The sequence below is a fragment of the Carassius auratus genome, unplaced genomic scaffold (genome assembly GCF_003368295.1).
Source record: "Carassius auratus strain Wakin unplaced genomic scaffold, ASM336829v1 scaf_tig00030410, whole genome shotgun sequence".
Classification (NCBI taxonomy): domain Eukaryota; kingdom Metazoa; phylum Chordata; class Actinopteri; order Cypriniformes; family Cyprinidae; genus Carassius; species Carassius auratus.
In genome coordinates this window covers 168859-192957 of record NW_020525848.1, presented here as the reverse complement: position 1 = coordinate 192957, position 24099 = coordinate 168859, and the positions used below count along the sequence as shown (strand labels likewise).

The window sequence follows — 24099 nt, the reverse complement described above, 5'->3', positions numbered from 1 at the left end:
TCACTAATTCACAATTATAACTCAATTAATCACTTAATTGCAATATATAGCTTCTTTTCTGAACTCAACTGAATTAAGTTCAGAGTACTCATAACTGTTAGTTTTAAAACTTAAATGGTTTAAGGCAATCTGTTTACTCAAACGGTTTGAGTTAAGTTACTTGTCGGGTTTTACAGTGATATAATTGTTTGCACTCTGCTTAAACACTGGGTTTTGTTATAGGCCTAAACCATCAATATTTTGACTAAACTTGTTTATTAATATCTGTTTGCATGAACTTTAACTTTGAAGCATTTTAACTGTTTTCCCACCTTCTACTTCTCAAACCTTGTTCTTTCTATGATATAGTGGCTGGAAAACACAGAGAACATTGTGCTTCGCCAGTTACCCATCACGTGTTAGTAGAGGCGTGTACCACAGATTGCTTTGCCGATTGCAAACTGTGATTTGTAAACTGTTTGCCAGAATATACCCTGACCTTTAGTAACTGCTACTAATCTTTTCTTATGAATTCTGTGTTTCAGGGGTTTCTAGTGTTGATTGGGGTGTGAATTACAGTCATTCACACATCTGTGCACTAAAGAACTCATCAGTGATAATGAGCTGCAATTATACATACCCTACTGGAGATGAGATCAAGAAAGTGTTCTGGACCAAAACACTTGTTAAAAATGGAAGTAAAGAATCAAGTGAAGAAGGAGAGCAACATACAGATCTGTCTGAGGACCCTGAATACAGTCAGAGGCTTCAGTATCTGGGAGATAAACAGCAGAAACTGCACCATCAGATTGAGTCATGTGACACAGAAGGATGAACACATGTACTATTTCAGATTCATCGCTAATAAACTGATGATGATGATGATGATGATGACGATGATGGACAATGAATGATGATGATGATGATGATGATGATGATGATGATGATAGCAGGAACAGACTAGTAATCCAGGAGTGGATCTTACTGTCACAGGTGACTTTGAAAGGTTTCAACTCTTCTTCTGTGCATTATGTTTGAATAATAATCAGTGTATGAGAGCAAGCACTAGATATAATGTGTGTGTTGTGTTCAGATCTTCAGGTGGAGTCTCCTGAGACAGTGACAGAGGGAGATTCAGTCCGTCTGTCATGTAAAAGCAGCTGCGCTCTGACTGACATAGCAACATTCATCTGTACAGAAACTCACAGCCATTAACTGAGAGAAGAGACAGAAACAATCAACTCCTGCTGCAGTCAGTCAGAAGAGAGGATGCAGGCAGATTACAGCTGTTGCTCTAACAGGAACACACTTAACATCTCTCCTGCTGTTCAGCTCAATGTCACCTGTGAGTATTTATATATATATATATTATATATATATATATATATATATATATATATATATATATACTATATTATTTATTTATATATAAAGTCTGCCACACTGCTTTTAACTCCCATTTCTAATAAAAGGCAACGTTTCGATATAGGCTTACAATCAACTTGACCCACCCTGTGATTTAAATGAGCTTGATTGGGTCTAAACAAGCCTAATAGCCCACCATTTTGCCATTTTTAAAGCAGCTCATGCTGAAAACACAGCAAAATTTTGTCACATTTAGCGTCAAACAATGTTTAAAAAACTGGTATGAATATTTGTCAACTTAGAGTATTTTAAAATAGTTATAATATAAATATTCAATCTAAATGTTTCGCTTGAAACTAAATATTTAGCTAATATGCAAATTGAAAATAAAAATTACCGGAAGTGCCAAAAATAAAAAGCTCGGTGAGGTCAGTGTGTGTTTATAACATTGTGTCAAATAAGTAACGGAAAAAAACGGTCTCATCCGAGGAAATTGACTCTTGGACATGGATTATCATGATAATGACTACCTAAAATAATACACATGTTTGGATAAACTGTATTTGAAGAGTAGCCTAGTTGTCTTTTATGAATATGTTTGCATGCTTAAACGCCAGCAAGAGCCTATACTCTCGGCTAATGCCGATTCGTTGGACATTTTGGAACGACAGTAGCGTCAATAGTTACCGTACCTGGTCAAGGGCAGGCAGGGAAATAGGCTCTTGCTGGTGTTTAGCATGCGAACATGACAGAGAGTGATGACATGATGAGTGATACGGTCTATAGTGAGGACATATAGGTCATGTAAAGAAAGATAAGTAAAGCAGCACATGGTAGAAAGAGTGTAAACCAGTGAAGTAAACAGTGCAGATTAATGATTGTAGCAACTTTATTTACAGGAAATACAGATTTGAATATTTATCACTCTTTAAATAAATGACTCCTATAAAGTTTTGGTCACACGGCCCCCCTCATGATCATGTTAAATAAATGTGATTATGATTTTTGCCATAATCGAGCAGCCCTAGATTAAGAGAGGAAGAAAAAGAATGTCCGTTTCTAAAGAATACCTGCATGTGTTGTTTTACTCGTATCTTTCAATTGATTGTGCCGTTTGCCAGCTGAGGAGCACCCACGTAAGGAAGGGAGATCAGCGTTCAGAGCTCTGCCTTATGGTAGATTTTATAGAGCTTGTGAGTTTATGATTACGACGATCGGGAGGTGTAGCAGCTATTTAGTCAATGGGGACCATCTGTAGTAGTCCATTACATACCACACCCACAGTAGGCTTCCAACAAGACAATGTCAACAACACACGTGCTCATTATAAAACACACATCACACGTGCTCAATACTTTTACACACAGACACTGCAAGCAGGATCTCACTGCAATCGAAATAAAACACACAAATTACAAAGCCATACTATCCCTCAGCCCACTCTACATTTCCCCATCTGACATAAGGTTGAGCCAAAACCTAGCACTGAGTGCATATTAGACTTGGCAACATAGTTCTTACCAATAACTTTTTTTGTTTCCAAGATGACTTCTATATACAAAAGAAAAGGCACTGCTATGGGAGGCAAAATGGCCCCTATGCCTTGCTTACATATGGGTTATATTTTTCTTATTACTGATTGCACATTAATGGGCTTCCACGAGTATCTGAACTCTTGTAATGAACATTTGAAATTTACTTAAAATATGATAAACATCACATCAGTTTCCTGGATATTCAGGTATATAAAGATGGCATGACCATGAAATCCGATCTTTTTCACAAGCCCACGGATCAAATACTGTATTGCATGAGGTTTTCATCCCAGGCCGTTGGTCAAAAGTCTTCCGATCAGTCAGTTTAACTGTGTATGTCCAATATGCTGCGATAATTCATCTTACTCAAAGAAGGCTGCGGACTCGACAAAAAGATTCCTCAATAGAGGGTACAAACAAGATTGTATTGATTCGGGTCAAATTGTTTTTTGATGAGTAAACAAGATGAGTATCTTCACTCAAATAAGTGCACTAAAAATCCAAACAAGTCCCCTTTTTGTTGCGTAAAATAGTCCCCACTTGTTTTCAAACATTGACACATTATTGATTCGGACCCTAAACTAATCAGAATCTTCCCAGAAAAACGTAAGCTTATTTTTAATTATGCCCCTAACTTAAAAGGCCTATATGTCCACAATTCACAATGTCTTTTCTTAGAAGGCCAGATGGTAACTAGATGTGGCATTTGTGGCCAGTGCTCCTACAGTAAGTACAAAAATTTTAATCATCCACACACTGGCAAGACATTATGTATTCGTGGTGTTATTACATGTAGCACCACACATGTTATTTATTTTATTCACTGCCCATGTGGCTTATCATATGAGGGCAAAACAACAAGAGGGCTACGGACCAGAATTACCATTAGAACTGGGGATGAACGCAGCCCTGTCGCTGCTTATTTTAAACTAGCAGGGCATAATGTCAGCGCTCTTAGAAATATTGGGGTGGAGCAGGTCAATAAACCGTCTAGAGGAGGAAATCATGGTAAAAGGCTTCTCCAACGGGAATAATTTTACGATACATTATTTAAATATAATGTCTCCCTATGGTCTTAATGAAGAATTTGATATAAAGCCATTCTTATAAAAAGTAGTCATGTGTTTATATGTGCATATATATTTTTTGTAGGAAATTGTCTGCTGACTACATTTCAGTTGGTTTTATGCATATGTGGGGTAATGTTCTCTAATTATTTGGGGTTGGCTTGTGTATATATAGAACTGTTTCTTCCATTGAGTGCTTTTCTATGCAAGTGTTCTGTTAAAGCTGCGGTAGGGAACTTTTGACGCTCTAGCGGTTAATAAACAGAACTGCTTGCGTCTTGCGGAAGAACATCGTAGCCGGAACTACTTCTCTCTGTTTATGTCTATAAAGAATCACAAAGGTACTGGGTTACTCCACCGCGGTACCCCCGAAGCAAACTAAAATAGTCCGAATATAAACACTTATTATAGGTGCACCCTAGTGATTCAGGACAAGCTAAAAACACGGTTTGGAAAATGGATTCATGGTTTACTCGCTTATTATATACATTTTTCTACATTTTGAACACAAACAAAGTTATGGACCGCAGCTCTGATTGGTTATTTTTTACCGGGAGCGATGTATTTCTGCAAATGGCAATAGGACCACTGGGAGGAGCCAGAGGAGCTTGATTTTTTTACAGATTATCTGTCTCATATTCTACTGTTAGGACATAATGACAGGTTTAACAAATATGTGAAAAATATATTTTTACAAAAGTTCCCTACTGCAGCTTTAATTGAGTAAAGGGTGGGGCTATAAGGCTTTTTTAGACCCAATCAAACAGAGTGGGTCAGTTGATTGCAAGGCGGCTTATATATATCCCTTTAGTGAAGTGACATACATCCAAGTATGGTGACCCATTCTCAGAATTCATGCTCTGCATTTAATTCATCACAAGTACACACAGCATCAATTATGCTGTGGCACTCGCTCAAGGACACCAAAGTCATGGTTTTGCCGGCCCGAGACTTGAACCCACAACCCTAGGGTTAGGAGTCAAATGCTCTAACCACTAGGCCATGACTTCCCCTTTTTCAATTGTTTTCACAATTTGCCTATAGAAGACCCAGCAGGGTCAAAACTTTGCCTTTTATTAAAAATGCACAGCAAAAAATCCAGAGTGAAATTAACTCTGTTGGGAGTACATGTGAGACCACACTCAAGAGTGTGAAAGTGTTAAAATAGGAGTATTAAATTAACACTGAAGCAGAGTTAAAGTTAATGAGATAATTAAGTGATTAATTGAGGGATGATTGACCATTATTGACGAGACCTGATGTTAACATGCAGAATCAATAAAGATGAAAATCACTATGTTTATGTCACCATTATAGTGGTCAGTGTTTGGTTTAGTTGGGCTCTTGACCCTTAAAATGTTGACGTGAGATTTGGTTTGGCTGTTACAACTGAATTGTAACAAACAGACGAGAAAAAAATCAAAACATGGGCATTTGACCTGAATCACAAGACTCAATTAAAGCCTAAACAGATTTGATTGACCTCATTGATTATAACAACCCTTTGATTGTACAGTACCTGCTAATTAAAAGTATTTCTTGAAAGTTGTTCTGATAATTTAAAAAAAAGCTTGTATTAGACACACACATACATCAAAGATTTGTGTAGGAATCTCACCAACGGTGACAAACAGCATACTCAGAAAAACAGAACAACTCTAAACATTAGAAAACAAACTACTAAAAGTAACATAAAAAACAAAAATAGAATAGTAAGAATGAAGGAAATTACTGAAACAATTCAGATAATAATTTATTAATGCCGCAAAGCATCATGGGAGTAATGGATGAATTTTGATAGGTGGCACCCAGAATGCACTGCAACATGCTTTTTGGATTTTCACCATTGTTGAGATTCACAGGTTGATTCTTGATGTTTGCGTGTCTAACAGAAAGACTCTTTTGAAAGATTTTGAGCAAACGACTTTTAAGAAATTCCTCAGATTGTATTTAAAATGTTGGAAATGCTTTATTGAAGAATCACAGGGCTGCAATAATCAACAATGTAACTTTAACTCAGTAATTCAGGAATAACAATAGTCTTTGCTTGTCCATCAGTTTTATAACTCAGTTATAACAGCCAATTAAAATCTAACTTTAACATTTTAAGGGTCAAGAGCCCAACTAAAGCAAACACTGACCACTATAATGGTGACATAAAAATAGTGATTTTCATCTTTGTTGATTCTGCATGTTAACATCAGGTCTCGTCAATAATGGTCAATCATCACTCAATTAATCACTTAATTATCTCATTAACTTTAACTCTGCTTCAGTGTTAATTTAACACTCCTATTTTAACACTTTCACACTCTTGAGTGTGGTCTCACATGTACTCCCAGTAGAGTTAATTTCACTCAGATTTTTTTGCTGTGTTGGAGTTAAAAGCAGTGTTGTGGATATTAATTTTTTTTCACTTTAGTAGTTTATTTTGTCCTGCACTTGCCAGAAGGTGGTATGTGCACACAATTACTTGTTTAACAATAGATGTGAGTATTTGGTTATAATTTGAAAAGTTAAAAAGTTTGTTGACTGTAAATATGAAAAGAAAATATTATATAATAATTTGCTGATCAACTATAAAATTTTATAAACATTACATCTTAAATGAGTATCTCCTGACAGGAAATCAAGAGTGAAAAATGTTGTTGTGAGAACTTGCATTATTATTGTGACCAAATGGAAAACAACAGATATTCAACGAAAAAAAAAAAAAGATACATAATTTTCTAAATGCAGTTTTGTTTAAGACCCCCCTAGGAATGTCTCAGTGTCCATCAGTTCATCTGGTGTAATAGTGGAGGGAGATTCAGTGACTCTGATCTGCAGCAGTGATTCAAACCCACCTGCAGAAATGAGCTGGTTTAAAGGAGGAACATTTGTAGGATCTGGAAGAATCTACAGCATCTCAAACATCAGCTCTGATCACAGTGGCGAATACAAGTGCAAGTCCAGAAACAAACATGGAGAGAAAGACTCTGATACAGTGACTTTAAATGTTATGTGTGAGTTAATAATGCTTCCATAACAGTGACTTTAAATCCTCTAAACAAAGTTTATGATGTCAAATTTATTGTGATATTTAATAATGTCAAAGTTTTTCTGTGTTAGATTCTCCAAAGAATGTATCAGTGTCCGTAAATGGATCTGGTGAAATAGTGGAGGGAGATTCAGTGACTCTGATCTGCAGCAGTGATTCAAACCCTCCTGCTCTGAACTTCAGCTGGTTTAAAGGAGAAATGTTTGTAGGATCTGGAAGAATCTACAGCATCTCAAACATCAGTTCTGATGATAGTAAAAAATACAAGTGCAAGTCCATCAATGAACATGGAGAGAAATACTCTGATGCTGTGAATTTAAATGTCATGTGTGAGTTAATAATGCGTCATTGACTGGTAACAAACAGATTAGTGGGTTAACAATTGTAAAACATGAACGTAACTCTTCATATGTCTGTTTTAGATGCACCCAGGAATGTCTCAGTGTTAATAAGTGGATCAGGTGGAATAGCGGAGGGAGATTCGGTGACTCTGATCTGCAGCAGTGATTCAAACCCACCTGCAGAAATCATCTGGTTTAAGGAGAATCAAAGCTCCTCTGTTGGATCTGGACAGAGTTTCAGTGCACTACAGAGTGGACGCTTCTACTGTGAAGCTCACAATCAACACGGATCTCAGAGATCAGATGCTGTTACTGTCACTGTTAAAGGTGAATCAGTTAAATATTTCTGATGAGCATTTGTTTGAAAAATTATGAATGAATGCATACATGTTTTGAAGGTGCCATTTGCAGATGATATGATGAATCATTAGCTCATTAATATCAATCAGGTTGTATTGACATTGCAAGCTAAATTCACTTTAGTGAATTTAAGAGTTTCCATTCTTATACCACTCTTACATACTACACTGGCTGACATATATGTTTAGTCACAGTGAACATTTTCTGATTTTTGCATCTAATAAGTGTGGCACATATTTCTATTTTGTACAGACATAAAATCCAACTTTACTTTTCATTCCTTTTCAGGGGGAGATAAAACAGTCCTGTACGCAGCTGTTGTGATCCCAGCCGGTTGTGGAGTTTTATTTCTCATCTGCATCATCATGTTCATGTTCATAAGGTGACCTCTTAGATTTTAATAATGTGCACTGGTGTACTCGTTAATAATTATGAATGTGTGTTTGTGTTTAAATGCTTATCTCTGCACTACAGGAAGAGAAAAAGTGGATATGACATCAGGCAGAAGCAGGTAAGAACAGAAATATCTCTGTTTCTGTCATGACAATGAAATCACTTCTTCATTAAGTTGTGTTATAGAAAACATGTTATTTAATTGATTGATCTGAATCCAGCATGTCAAAGAATGAGAAATCAGTTAAATTGAGCTAAAGGAACATGCATCTCATGCAGGTGATCTTACTTTTATACTTCACTTTTCTGAGAGGTTTTGGCTTCTCTCTCCAGGTTCAACATCCTCCCAGCTCTGAGACAAACTACTCTGATGATGGTCTGTATGCCAGAATTTCAGCCAAGAGACCCAGTGCAGATCAGACTATAGGAAAAACTATAAAGACAGTGTACACAATGATCCAACATGTCAAAAACAATGAGAGCAACGGGAATCTGACCGTGCACCATCCTGATCCTGCTGTGGGGTGAGAGACAAAATTGGTTTGAGTCACATTTTCTTTTTTCTTTTGAAATGTACTGCATGATCCCTCAGAATTGACTGACCTTTGATCATCTAAAAGGTCATTCACACTTCATATTTGACTGTGTTGTTCCACAGATCCGATGCGATGGTGGATGAATCTGTGGTTTACAGCAAAGTCAAATGATCCAGAATCTGTCACGTGGATCGAAAATGAAGCTGGTCTCCAGCTGAGTGTAAATATATCTACTGCAGCTTTGAATCAGATGTTAATAAAGTGATTTAAATGTGTGTCAAGTCACATGACATTTCTTGCCATCAGCCGTTGATTAGGAAGTACTGATCAGAAATACCATTACCGTTAACTAAGACGTCCATGGTGGTTATGTAAGTGCACCTAGATCATTTTAAGACTGTGGTTTGTTGTTTGGGTTGTCTGTTTGGAGAAGTTACAACATCAACTAGCTGCATTTAAGCGTCTGTGGAAACATCTTCTGCTAATAGCATGTTTTGTAATGTTTCCAAAGATTTGCGTAATTTTCCATGACCTGCAGTCTCTTAGTCACTCTTCAGTAAGCATCCGTTTTTGTGTCTTTTGTGTCTCTTTTTCATCCTTCATAAAACATGTTTGATTCTTTGAAGTTATAATTTCATGCACATTTGGTGTATTGGAATATTTTAAGATTTAAATAAAGTTTATATAGTCTATGTGTTTTTGTCTGACAATAGAAATACACAAATTCATTACATTTCCAGATGTTGACTGTTGATGGTTTTGTTCTGTAGCCTACATCAGCTTCAGCGTCAATGCGTTAACACGCGTTTTCTTCCTAATAGCGTGATGTGATCGCGCCTTTTCTGACTGAGAAAACACCACTGCGCATATGCAGAGTAAAGGCAGCTAAAGAATAAGAATGCACGTTTGATCAGATACAACTGCAGTCACAAATTATGAGATGCATTATTTGAATGCTTGGTGAAAGAGATGTGTTTTTAATCTAGATTTAAACAAAAAAACGGTTGAGCAGCTTCTTCACCACATCACTTTTAGGAACATGTGCCACATCATTTTCCTTTATAGCAAACGTGGGTCTCTCCCACTCTTTCGTGTTTCTATGGATTTTTCTGAGAAATTGTGCAAGTATTTTGTCATCAACTTTCTCAACCATGCCAATGTCCCTGGTGTATTGCCTTGGCATGATGGCTTTTCTACAATGTCTATGACATTACAAATAAAACATATGTAATGTAATATTACATTAAAATGTTTAATAGTAAACTTAACATATGTCTCATGTCTCACTTTACCCCACCACCACATGTTTAGAAAAAACAATCTCTCTTAGCAATTCAGGCTAATCTTAAACTAGCATCATCACATGTTGGTAGTTCATCAACATGTATAATGTAATTTTTTCTACCTGAATCAATTTGATTTGGCACAACAGTTGATTAAGTTGACAGCAAGAAAATGTACTTATACATGCAAAACTATTTTTGTAAAAAAAAAAAAAAACATGCTTACCACAACACCACGAGGTCCTCTCCATGGCCAAGGGGAAAGGGGAGAGACTTGAAAACATACAGTAATGGTCACATGACCACAAATGTGTCTCACATTACCCCATTCTCTCCTATAGGGGAACACTATTTCAGTAGCGATGTACTTCCCTCTACAGTGCACCAGGGCGCAGTGTAGTCTAGGAGCAGAATGATTTCTGAGTGCAGTGCAGTCCTCTTTAGTTTCTCTCCAGCTCCAGCTTTAGTTTCTCACCAGGTCACACGGATATGTTTCTGACCTGAGCTCTCAATACATTTAAATAATGCAACACATTTTGATGTATAACCAAACAATATCTCAATATCTTTTAGGTACAGCTTAAATAACCAGGAGTATGACACAGGAAGCCTCGCACATTCAAGTTACAAATTGACGAGCTTCTCTTACGTTAAAAAGGCCACTCACACAAAACGTTGTGCAAACCAGTAGTGATGCACCAATAAAGAAATCATTTTTAGACAGCTGATTTTTCCAAATGCAAATTTAAGAAAAGTCCAGTTAAGCGCGTTGCATTATGGTATACTGTACTGCATGCACGCAATGCAGTCTGGTTGTGTACTGAACATTTTGACAAAAACATGACAGCACATTGTTAATATACAGAATATGTTCTGCTCAATATACATATTTACCCCATCAATATTGATAGTCACAGTGTTTACTCAAGTCAATCTAATGTCTCTACTCTATTAAAACTGGGATACAAGATGGTATTTATTTGGAAACAAATAAATAGGCCTACATCATAAAAATAAACAGACTGATACTGATTATCAATCACGAAATAAAACACATCTGGTTTGTAGATATGAATGACTTAGCGACTTGTCGTTGGTTTTCCTTGGGTTAAGGCTAAACAGCACACTGTTAAAACCAGCAGTTGAAGTTGTATTGATTTCACTGGCTTCAAGCAGAAACCACAGAGACTCGGAAAGACAGTTTCTGCGTTAGGTCAGTGCTGTTAATAATAACCCGTCACACACACTCACAGTCACGTCTGAGTTATCTGTGTTTCATTCCAGCCGTGCTTGAGACAGCTGAGCGGGAGAAAGTCTTTAGACTCAAGACAGATCAGATGAGAGCTGGGCTTGGAGATCAGCCCACAAACCATGGGAGGAACCTAACCCTGAACAATGACATAAGGACCATGGAAGCACAGTTATGTCATGGTTCTTCTGTCCAGTGTCAGATGAATAGACGGACATTTGTCCAGGATATATGAGCAAACAAACATCAGATCCGAAACCGGGTATTCTGACAGAAATAAGGGATTTGTTTGGTTAATAGTGTTTAAGTTGGTCTTGGTTAGGTTAGGTTAACAGAAAGAATCATATCAGAAGTGGGAAAAACAGCTTATAAACAAACATTGTCTTTGAAATAAGAAGATTTTTTTTTTAATGTCGTGAATTTAACCTACTTATAGTAAAGCTACATTCATTACAGTAGCGAATCTCATGAACATAATAAACAGCAGACAGACATGACCTCAACACACACACATATATATATATATATATATATATATATATATATATATATATATATATATATATATATATATATATATATATTCAGTTTTTATATAATTTTGTTACAACCTATCGTAATTCGGCGCTAAGTGCAAACGTTTCAACAATGATTTCATTAACAGCATTCGTTTTGAAGCAGGCAGGTAATGATTTAAACGCTGGTTAAATTAATTATTAATTAAGCATACAATATTTAACATGGAAACGGTAATGCTAGTAAACATAATGAAACAGATTTTGCTCAAACAGGACATTGAAAATATACATATAATTTATTCAGATAAATAACTTACTATCAGACAGTATGGATTTAAAATCATTTAAAGGCTTATTTACAAGATGTTAAGCTTTGCATTTCAGTATATAGCAATATAAACAAATGCTATTGTATTATTCATTGTAATATATTCAAATCCATTTCTGATACTAATAGGTTCATGTTCAATAATTCCTGAATAGATCTGTTCATAAAGAAATAGGCTGTATTTTGTGTTGGATCAATTATCTGTGTCGTCATTGTGGAGACACACCCACCTAAACTCCCTTACGAAAAATATCCATGGTTTTATTATAGTGAAACTGTAGTAACCCATGTTTTTTTGCCGTGTAGACTACCATTTGTATAACCACAGATTTACTAAAAATACAATGGTTAAACTATATTAATCATGTTTTTTTGGTTTTATTTGTAGTAAAGCCATGGTTAATTTCCGTAAGGGGCTGCCCAAAAAGATCATAAACATTACATCCTGATGTAAAAAATAATTTACATACACACAACATGAAAAAATTAACCCCGTTTGACTGATTTGCTTGAAATCGAGTTATTTTAGGCCAGTGGTTTGCATGTGACTCAATGGCGCTCTCTGCTGGTAGGGATTAGTAAAATGGCGGATCGAACACTTCCGGTGGAAGGCATTTATAAATGCAGCAATCACCAACTGTTATTTTAGAGCTCTCATATGTTCATTTTTATGAACCAAATAACATTTAGGAACGTTCTCTCTTGGTTCTTTTTTAATCCAGAAAAAAAAAAAAAAAAAAAACTTCCCAGAATATTCCAGGACCCAATAATTATCTGGGAAGAAATCGTTATTATTTTGGCCATTTTCATATAATGTCTTAAGATCTAACCCTTTGCAATTAACACACAGATTTATTCATACACAATAACCATATTTTCTCAAGGGTTTGTTCAACATCATTTCATAGTTAAAGTTTATAATCCGCTGTACTCAAGGGGGCGCTAGAGTTTTCTTCAAATGTATGTTTAATTAAACCAGATGTGCTAAATACCAACATTTGTTTGGTCAAATTCGATGGATAATTATATTAAAAAAAAAGCAGACAGCAGTTGAACTGGAAACAGACGGTTTACTCACAATCCCTTTACGGCGTTCAGATAACGTACTTTGAGCAACGACATCATATCCTGTGTAGCTGAACTCGCTCGCCTTCACATGATAATATGAACATTTCACAATTTTCTCCACAGCTGGGCAGTTTGTACAGAAAACACCCAGCAACACAAACACAGAAACTGACACCATAATGTTTCTGTTAGGAGTGTTTTATTCCAGACTCGGAGTCCAAGGAGGAGAAACACACACACACACACACACACACACGTACACAATACACTCAAACTCACTCTTGAACACATGAACACAGTCCAGACGTCAGTCAGAAGAATTGACCGCTCAATTACTCCAAACAAAGCTTTAAACAAAAGCAGCGTTCATCGTCTCGCAGCACACACACGAGTGCAGGCGAGAGCTCATCATCTGTCGAATAGAGTCAGGCAACAAGAACAGACAGAAACAAACACACACAACTTCTGTCTGTAACCAAGAACAGCAACTTCAGGGAGGACTGATGGCTCGGATCCATCCATCTGGAACCACTGGACGTCCCCAAACACACCAGGCCTCATTTCACCCCAAAATCAACACAAATAAAGAAGGAATATTTTACATAAAAAAAAAAAAAAAACTTATGACATCATTCTCAGGACAATAAAAAAAATAATCCCAATTTTAAAAAATATTATTATTTAAATTCAACACTACAAATAAAGCAATTATATACAATTATTTATTATTTAAATATTATGTTGCTGTGTCACTATGTTACAATAACAACAACAACAAATATTAATAATAATGATGATTATATCAGTAATGTTAAAGTAAATTAAATATTGAAATAAGTGAACTATTTATACATAATGGTAGGATTTCATTTAAATTTAGTTTATGCTGATTAATAGTATTACTGCAAAATTAAAACAGTTGATCGTAATAAATCTAAAGAAACCCAGCTGAAAATGATAAATGAGAATTATAGAGGGGCAATTTATTTAATTATTATAACAATTATTTCATAACCTGGTTATAAAATAATCCAACTTTTATTGAAGTATCCTAAATGTTATATTTATTTATTTAGATTTTGGGATAAAATGCGACCTTGGACCAAGTCCTGAAAAAAGCTATGTTTCCATGTGATTTGAGAGTGGGTTCAGTTCAGCAGAGGAGAGTTGTGTGTCTCAGTCCGTGTGTATGTGGCAGGGGTTCGTTCCCTCGTCCAGAGCTGCGTGGTACACTCTGATGAAGTCTTTATAAAGCGGAGCACATCTCAGCCAGGCTTCCCCGAACCGTACGGCTCCTGTGAAGAGGAACTCGCCCTGTCCCGCCCGCGGGCCGCACCGTCGCGGCATCTTCACACGACCCGTCCACCGGCCGCGCCCGCGCCCCCCGCCGCCGGACACAAACACAGGGCTCTTCTGACGGTACACGTGACTCAACGACACCACCACTGACACCTGATCTTCATCCTCCTCCTCCTCCACATGATGAATACTGCCGCGCACCGCTGAGAGACACAGAGCAGAGACAGAATAAACGTCACTAACTTTAACATCTGAATCCTGCTGCAGCTAACATACTGTATTTTCCAGACTATAAATCACGCTTTTTTTCATAGTTTGGCTGGTCCTGCGACTTATAGTCAGGTACGACTTATTTATCAAAATTAATTTGACATGAACCAAGAGAAAACATTACCGTCTACAGCCACCAGAGGGCGCTCTATGCTGCTCAGTTCTCCTGTAGTCTACACTGAACACATAGAGCGCCCTCTCGAGGCTGGAGACGGTAATGTTTTCTCTTGGTTCTAAATAAATGCGAAAATGTCACAGGCAGTGAGTACACATGATTGACACAATGTCAGCTTGTATTTATTTTTTTTACCGTGCAAAAATTTCAAACAGGAATTTTATAGTCAGGTATGACTTATTTTCCAGGAAATATGGTACATTATGACAGGGAAACTAACAGTTTAAAGCAGTAAGAAGCAGATTTATCTTACCGAAGTCACTGGTACAGATCGCCATCAGCAGCTCGTCATCAGCACAGGGTCTGCATGAAGCTAAAACACACACACACACACACACGTTACATGAGTCTGAGACTGCAGCTGTGTCACACACACACACACACGCACACACACACACACACACACACACACACACACACGGTACATGAGTCTGAGACTGCAGCCATGTCTCTCTCTCTCTCTCACACACACACACACACACACACACCAGCGCAGGGAAATGGAGACACGCTTCCTCCTCAGACGTGTGGGGCCTGTGCTGCGTCACACTCCAGCTGTGTCTGAGTCCTGTGATCTCTGACCTTTGACCTCTGAACACATTCAGAGATTATCATCATTATCTGCCTTTCCTGCTTCAAACCCGGCATCTGACTGAGATTAGACCACATTACATCATGCTAGACATCTGTGAAATAAACACCTGTGTATTTAAAAAGGCTTTTATGGTTGACTTGTATCAAATATTGGAAACGTCTACCCAAAAACCCACTCGATGATATTAGAGAGAAAAAGGTTATTTTTACATCTTAAATTTACAATTATAAAACAACTTCAACAGAAAGTTACCTAATGGTTATTTTTAGGTTTGTAGGTTAAAAGCTAAGCAAATATTCACATCACATTATCGCTCTAGATTGCTTGTGGGGTGTTTGTTGTGTCACTCAAGCAAGTAAAATAATTTCGTAATGCTCTCTTTTATTTTCTGATATAACCAAGCACGTCAATGAGCTCTTTGCTGATTGGGTTGCGTGACAACACGTCGTGCAAAGTTTCCACCAGAGTTAATATTTTTCATCTTGTGTGGAAGACTTGTTTGAGGCATATATTGTGTGTTTGTGACAATCTCGTTGCCTAATTCATGTCATTCCCATCACCCTGTGTGAATTTGCTTCTATTAACGTATTTGTATAATCCACTCATAATTAAACTTGCTTTTGGTGTGCACACACCATTACACTTTTAATATAAACCATAAAAATGCATTGTGAGGAACAAATGCACAGAAAAAAAGATGAACACTTTAATGTTATTAAAGTATTAATTTTGTTTAATGTTGATTAAAATGACTATATTATTATAAAAAATGTTGCAAAAGGCTGTCATAGTTCACTCAAGTGAGTCATATGTGCTGATGAATCATCAAATGATTCGTTACAATGATTCAGACAGATCAGAAGTGAATCAGATTACTCTAGCTGTGCTGCATGTTTTCTTGTGCATGTCTTAGAAGACAGTATCTTATTTTATCTCTTTTCCTCGTCACATTCAGTTAAGACTCACAAATAGGGTAAAATGTAAATGTAAAGCATTGATCTCCAGACTGGCCCTGTGAAACGATTCAATGTAAATGTGATTTCTCACCTGATGTAACACATAGAAGCACATTCAGACACACACTCGCATACAGATCCCGACTCTTGAATGACTTTGAGCAGCTTGCACCGCGGCTAACGGCTCATTAGTGTGCGGAGCTGAGACTGTGATGGGAAGGGACGGCTTCGTCTGGTTTTACTGACCGCACACAGCTGAAGACTCCAACCCAGACTCTTAGATTAATAGAAGAGCTCAATGAGAGGGCTGGATTTGTTTTTATTTAAGACCATTCAAAAAGAACTTGATTATTTTCATTTTCTCCTTATGGTTATTTTTGGATTCCTAAAGGTTATTTTAAGGTTAATACTCACAACTGTAAAGTAACTTTTATAGAACATTTTATGGAACTTAGAACTGTTTTATAGAACATTAGAAACTTAAAACATAAGTTCTTTGAATCAAAATCTAACATTCTCAGAACGTTCTGTGAACCAAAAACAACTGAAACAGCTTTCTTATGAGCCACAGACTTCAGTGAAAGGGTCAGTTCACCCAACAAATCACAATTTTTAGCCCCATAATGAACAGAAAGGAATTTATGGACTGAAAATCCAGGATTTTGGTCATATGAATGACTTTTATGGTACTTCTTTGGAGCTTGAGCTTGTATAAATCACGGTCCACTTTCATTGCTTACTAGAGAACAGTTCAGACATTCCTTAAAAACCTCCTTTAACACACACACACACACACACACACACACAGTTTTCTGTCCTAGCGTGAGTGTGAGTGAGAGCAACAGGTGAGGAGCTCAGGACACCTCAAGACTCATGTTTATGAAGCTAAAGCCTCTGGGAATGGAGCGGGAAAGAAAAAACTAAAGTAAACGGCATTCTGAAGGAACTCCAGGTCGCTATGTGGAAGAAATGAAGGACTGATTATTAAGATTTCAGTATTTACCCTGTGCTCCTCTACACAGAGAACTGAATATAATCTTTAGGAAACCTGAGCGAGCATCAGACCAATCAGACGCAGCGCTGGCTGTGATTGACAGCTCTACAGGCTGCTTGACCCCGGCTGACCTCCTGATTAGTCTGTTTGTTTTCTTATGTCAGGCTGAACATGGATCTGGGGGGTGGAGGTGGAGGTTTTACAGGGTCAGACGGTTTACAGCCTCTCTAAAGCAGTCTTTCATGTGAATGACGCTCATTTGACAGTGCTGTTATTCCACCCCCACACATGTTTCACATGTGTTCCTGTGTACTCCTGAGCTGAGTAATATGGTGCATGTTTACTATATATTCAGTATTTTATTTTTTGATTATAGAAAATTCACTAACAATGTAACTATTATGATGATCACATTGGTGATCCAGTTTCAGACTCGCTTCTTATCGGGAATACACACACAAAAACTAAACAATGCAAATTCAGTTCTTTTTCTTCTCATGTTTCAATCTCGATTATTCATTTGTATCCTAATTAAAAAAATAGTACACAAGATACAGTGTAGAAAACAATTTCAGCAAGTAGAATTTTTTTTATTTATTTTTAAAATAAATTATTATAAAAATGAGAAACGAACAAAACAAAATTACTAAAACTTAAACAAAAATGAAAACAAAAAATATAAAAACACATTTAGTGTGTATTTAATACTGAAATGCCACTGTCAAGATGTCCCCGCATGCCATTCTATGTCTTAATCCTGTATTGAAAATAGGTAAATATTATTAATTTGCTGTATTAAAAATAATAATATTGTGCATTGCTAGATTAGTGTATAAATAAAATATCAAAACAAATACAAATTTAAACAATAATATCTATTAAAAAAATAATAATAAATAACAAAAGCTTTAAAGACTATGTCAGCACTGGTCTTTCACTCCATAGATCTGATAAAGACTTCAGAAATGGGCAGGGAAAACTGGGTGGGAAGAGGAGAGAAAACACCCAATAATCTCTTCCCCTAATAACAGACACAATGAGTGCTACTGCTGTTTTCACTGATGTGCAACCTGTTCATATGAGTTCATCTCAAAAAATGTGTTTTAGGCTTTCAGGACCCTTTAGAGGGCCAGGGTTAGGTCTGAACGGAGAGGTTTTGTGGTCAGTACCTGTATGAGAGCGGGGCTGGTCTCCAGCTGGGGTGTGTGTGGAGATCAGCTGGTACTGAAAGGCAGTGATTCTCCGGCTGATATCCCGGCGGGCGGAGGCCTCCACGAACAGCGCCCCCTCCTGCAGACTGAAGCAGCGCACGCGTCCCGCCGCCTGGTCCTCCTCCGTCAGCAGCAGTCGCAGCGCTCCGGCCCGCTCCACATACAGCCTGGCCCCGTGTGAGTCCGGCCGCGGCTTGACACAGGCGCGCAGCTGACCCTCGGCGGACGGCAGGTTGGGCCTCAGGTTGATGATGATGGCTCCTGTGGGATAGAGCCACTCCAGAGAGCCCTCGGCGCAGCGCAGGTACACCTGCTCCACGTCCCGTGTGTGATACTCGTGTGTCAGACCACTGCAGACAGACAGAGAGAGAGACAGAGCTAAGCCTTTCTCAACATAACCCTGGAGAACAACAGCGTTTCAATATCAGACGACTTCTCACAGACTCCAGGAGGACTGAATCTCATCTTGAAATTTATGCATTTGCTTTGAAATGACTTTAAAGGATGAATTTTTTTTTTCAAGGGACTCGTCGTTAACAAACAGATTCCACATGTTTAATGCAAAAAGTACAAACAAAAATAACAAAGATTTTTTCCACATTTTTATAAACTAAATAAAAAACTTAAATAATACTCAAACAAATGTAAACAAAATAAAACTTTAAATTAAAAATAACAATACAAAATAAAAAAGCACATAACAAAATGTGTAAAACTTAAAATAATTTTATTAAACAATATTAAAATAACATTCTTTAAATAATTTTTAAATAATAAAATGTTAAACGGAATAATATTTAATATTATATACTGTAATATAATAGGGAAACATACTAAAATACCACTTGAAAAACAAATAATATTTTAACTCATTATTTTATTTATATGCACCAATTTAGCAATGCAGAAAAAAATAATAATAATAAATTACCTTAAGAATTTTAAATGCCATGCAGAGGCAACTTTCCAGTTTCATTATAGTACTAATATATCTACTATCTGTTATCATTTAATAGATTTTGAATGATCTTCATATTTTCATATTTTATGTGCTTTTGTTATTCTTATTCCTTTCGTACAACATTTATTTACATGTATTACTTTTATTATTTAAGTTCAAACCAAAGAGGAATGTATTACTAATTTTTCAAATGAGACAGAAATCTGAGAGTTTGACTACGGCTCTCATCCCGTGACCTGCTCCTCATCAGGAGAGATCAGATGTCAAACGTGGAGATATTAGCTCATCTGAAGCCATGAAGCTTATCATATATGAGCAGGGTTACATGCAGATGAAAGATGTGGCACAAGATGTCATACAGATGTGACGGTCTCTTTTCCCCCGCCACAGCTCTTTCAAGTGGTTGTGGTTTGGCTTATTTCGGGATGATTACAGTGTTTGTATCTGTTTCGGCTGGGTAGCAGAAGCTTTGAGTTTTACACCCTTCAGGTGTACATGAAAAATGATGACTTCTTTCTGGTTTTAATAAGCACCATTGAAAGTCCAATTGACTTTACCAGTTGAGTTTCTTCAATCTCATGCATTTGAAAAATAATTGGCTGATTCCAAAATACAGATTGGTCATATTTCGGCATTTCCACCAAACATTGAAGCCCTGGGTGTTCATGTCTGGACTCCAGCTGGGGATCTGGATGGGCATTATTATAATTAAACTGACGGGGTTGGGTTTCTGGTGAAATCACTGCCAAATGTCCTCAGAGCAAAAGAGCCGAGATTCGCACTCATGACCCGACATTCCCTCCCATTTCATTTTGCTTTTAATTAACGTTATTAAATCATTTTCTGGAGTCAATTAAGCTGCGCGGCGCGTAATAGAGGCCAGATTCAGCGCGGTCTGCTTCAAAGAGTCAAATGAAGGAGTTGAAAGAAAGAGTGCGAGTCAGAGAGAGAGAGAGAGAGAGAGATGAACGTCACTGCTGACGCATAACATACTAGCTGTAAAAACCATCAGTGGCAGTTGTTCTTCAGTCATTTTTCGCTTCAGCGCTGAGGATTCGAATTCATTTTAGTGAATCGATTCTTTCAAACGGTTCTTTTTTTTTTTATTCGTGAAGCTTTTCTGAAGCCTATTTTCTTACAGTGACAAAGTATATTGGGACTAATGATTCATACATGTTAACTTTTTTATTATCAAACAAAGCTGTAATCCAGCAGAGTAATAATTTATGAATTAGCCTTCGCGAATCTGAATCGTCCTGGAGCCAACATTGAAAAGGAGTACTCCATAAGAACAATAGGTTCGCGAATCAGTGTCTTCAGGTAAAATGTAAGAACATGTCCAATAAGGGCATGCCCGGACCTTCCCCATCAACCAGCTCTCACAAGGTTTAAACACATGCATTTACATTTCTTTACATTTATAAGCTATTGCAAGTCTACTCGTTTAACATTTCTTTGCATGGCTAAAGGAAAAACAAAAAGATATAGCTATAGACTAAAACGTGCAAAGGCCTTCTTTATACAAACACGTATAATGATCAAAGGGGTATTTCATAATATTTAACTTGTTAAAAACATTCTGGCATGCAGTGCAATCATGCAAAGTATGAAATAGTAATAATAAAAGGTTTTAATGTGCAATAAGTTTTGTAAGCATATCTGCGGACAGAAAATATACTGTTTACTGTAATAACTTTATAGTGGTTTAATTTGATAAAAATGCGAGGCTCACCTTCCTCTCCAGCTGCACTGGTCGCTTGAATACTGTGCACATCCACACAGGACCAGAGCTGATAACAGAATGAATGAAAACATCCTCAAACCCCAACAATCTCTTCCAGTCTGTAGAAAATCTGGATCACTTCAGAAACTACATGACAGGATCAAGAGCAGACAGACCCGGGATGAAGAGCATGGTTGTGCTGTAGTCTGAAGCCCAGACACTGTGAGTCCTGCAGAAACTTTCTCTCTCTTACAAACTCAAGCCCCGCCCACAACACTCGACACACCTCTAAGCCACGCCCCCGCCAGCAAGCCGCAATGGGATTTACACACCTGCACCGCTGTTCAAAAGATTTTTTGTTTTCTTTTATAGTTTCTTATGCTCTTCAAGCTTGCATTTATTTAGATATAAATAAATTTATAAATAATATTTAGAAAATAAAAATATATAGCATTTTAAAATAACAGTTTTCCATTTTAAAGTGCTTCAAAATATAAGGTATTGCTGTGATCAAAGCTGTATTTTCAGCATCATTACTCCAGTCCTCAGGGTCACATGATCCTTCAGAAATCATTTTATGCTGATTTATAATCAATGTAGGAAAGTTACACTGCTTTTATTTTTTTTCAGGATTAATAAAAGTTAAACGAACAGTGTTTATTCAAAATATAAATTTTGTGTTACAATAAAAGTTAAGGGTCAGATATATATATATATATATATATATATATATATATATATATATATATATATATACAGTATGGTTCAAAATAATAGCAGTACAATGTGACTAACCAGAATAATCAAGGTTTTTCGTATATTTTTTTATTGCTACGTGGCAAACAAGTTACCAGTAGGTTCAGTAGATTCTCAGAAAACAAATGAGACCCAGCATTCATGATATGCACGCTCTTAAGGCTGTGCAATTGGGCAATTAGTTGAATTAGTTGAAAGGGGTGTGTTCAAAAAAATAGCAGTGTGGCATTCAATCACTGAGGTCATCAATTTTGTGAAGAAACAGGTGTGAATCAGGTGGCCCCTATTTAAGGATGAAGCCAACACTTGTTGAACATGCATTTGAAAGCTGAGGAAAATGGGTCGTTCAAGACATTGTTCAGAAGAACAGCGTACTTTGATTAAAAAGTTGATTAGAGAGGGGAAAACCTATAAAGAGGTGCAAAAAATGATAGGCTGTTCAGCTAAAATGATCTCCAATGCCTTAAAATGGAGAGCAAAACCAGAGAGACATGGAAGAAAACCGAAGACAACCATCAAAATGGATAGAAGAATAACCAGAATGGCAAAGGCTCAGCCAATGATCACCTCCAGGATGATCAAAGACAGTCTGGAGTTACCTGTAAGTACTGTGACAGTTAGAAGACGTCTGTGTGAAGCTAATCTATTTTCAAGAATCCCCCGCAAAGTCCCTCTGTTAAAAAAAAGGCATGTGCAGAAGAGGTTACAATTTGCCAAAGAACACATCAACTGGCCTAAAGAGAAATGGAGGAACATTTTGTGGACTGATGAGAGTAAAATTGTTCTTTTTGGGTCCAAGGGCCACAGGCAGTTTGTGAGACGACCCCCAAACTCTGAATTCAAGCCACAGTACACAGTGAAGACAGTGAAGCATGGAGGTGCAAGCATCATGATATGGGCATGTTTCTCCTACTATGGTGTTGGGCCTATTTATCGCATACCAGGGATCATGGATCAGTTTGCATATGTTAAAATACTTGAAGAGGTCATGTTGCCCTATGCTGAAGAGGACATGCCCTTGAAATGGTTGTTTCAACAAGACAATGACCCAAAACACACTAGTAAACGGGCAAAGTCTTGGTTCCAAACCAACAAAATTAATGTTATGGAGTGGCCAGCCCAATCTCCAGACCTTAATCCAATTGAGAACTTGTGGGGTGATATCAAAAATGCTGTTTCTGAAGCAAAACCAAGAAATGTGAATGAATTGTGGAATGTTGTTAAAGAATCATGGAGTGGAATAACAGCTGAGAGGTGCCACAAGTTGGTTGACTCCATGCCACACAGATGTCAAGCAGTTTTAAAAAACTGTGGTCATACAACTAAATATTAGTTTAGTGATTCACAGGATTGCAAAATCCCAGAAAAAAAAAATGTTTGTACAAAATAGTTTTGAGTTTGTACAGTCAAAGGTAGACACTGCTATTTTTTTGAACACACCCCTTTCAACTAATTGCCCAATTGCACAGCCTTAAGAGCGTGCATATCATGAATGCTGGGTCTTGTTTGTTTTCTGACAATCTACTGAACCTACTGGTAACTTGTTTGCCACGCAGCAATAAAAAATATACTAAAAACCTTGATTATTCTGGTTAGTCACATTGTACTGCTATTATTTTGAACAAGACTGTATATATATATATATATATATATATATATATATATATATATATATATATATATATATAAATTATAATATATATTAAAGAGTCCTATTTAAGTCTAAAACTTAAGTTTATAACCCTACGTAAAGGTACTGTGGTTAGTGTACTGAAGAACACTACATTCATCTACAACCGTACTGTAAATAAATCTACCATGGTACATACCGCTGTGTATTTGTAACAGTCCCAAACAACAGTCTATAACTGTACAGAGATATAGCGAGATGTGTTGTATGCCACACCGGAGAAACACAGAAATAACGATATATATATATATTGAGTATGTGATCGCTCCACACGCAGCTCATGGCACGGCTGTCTCGCAGGGCGTGTGTCTCGAGGCGGCTGCGGTTATTCTGGGCTCTATAAACACCGCTATCAGATGATGCTGAGTCGCGCGCTGTTATTACGGCTGCACGCGCCTCGCGGGACA

General features: G+C 37.1%; 2 protein-coding genes across 2 annotated transcripts; one reads left to right on the top strand and one right to left on the bottom strand.

Moving 5' to 3' along the window:
* The first annotated feature begins 598 nt into the window (after window positions 1–598).
* Window positions 599–8787, top strand: LOC113080178 (B-cell receptor CD22-like). Its single transcript, XM_026252416.1, has 8 exons — window positions 599–797; window positions 6697–6951; window positions 7058–7315; window positions 7409–7654; window positions 7976–8069; window positions 8162–8198; window positions 8414–8604; window positions 8739–8787. Exons 1-8 carry the CDS (start codon window positions 599–601, stop codon window positions 8785–8787), a joined length of 1329 nt encoding a protein of 442 aa, XP_026108201.1.
* Window positions 8788–13242: 4455 nt separating this feature from the next.
* Window positions 13243–21482, bottom strand: LOC113080175 (meteorin-like protein). Its single transcript, XM_026252414.1, has 4 exons — window positions 21256–21482; window positions 18521–18912; window positions 15060–15119; window positions 13243–14564 (listed from the first exon to the last, which is right to left on the bottom strand). Exons 1-4 carry the CDS (start codon window positions 21336–21338, stop codon window positions 14239–14241), a joined length of 861 nt encoding a protein of 286 aa, XP_026108199.1. The 5' UTR covers window positions 21339–21482; the 3' UTR covers window positions 13243–14238.
* Window positions 21483–24099: the final 2617 nt, after the last annotated feature.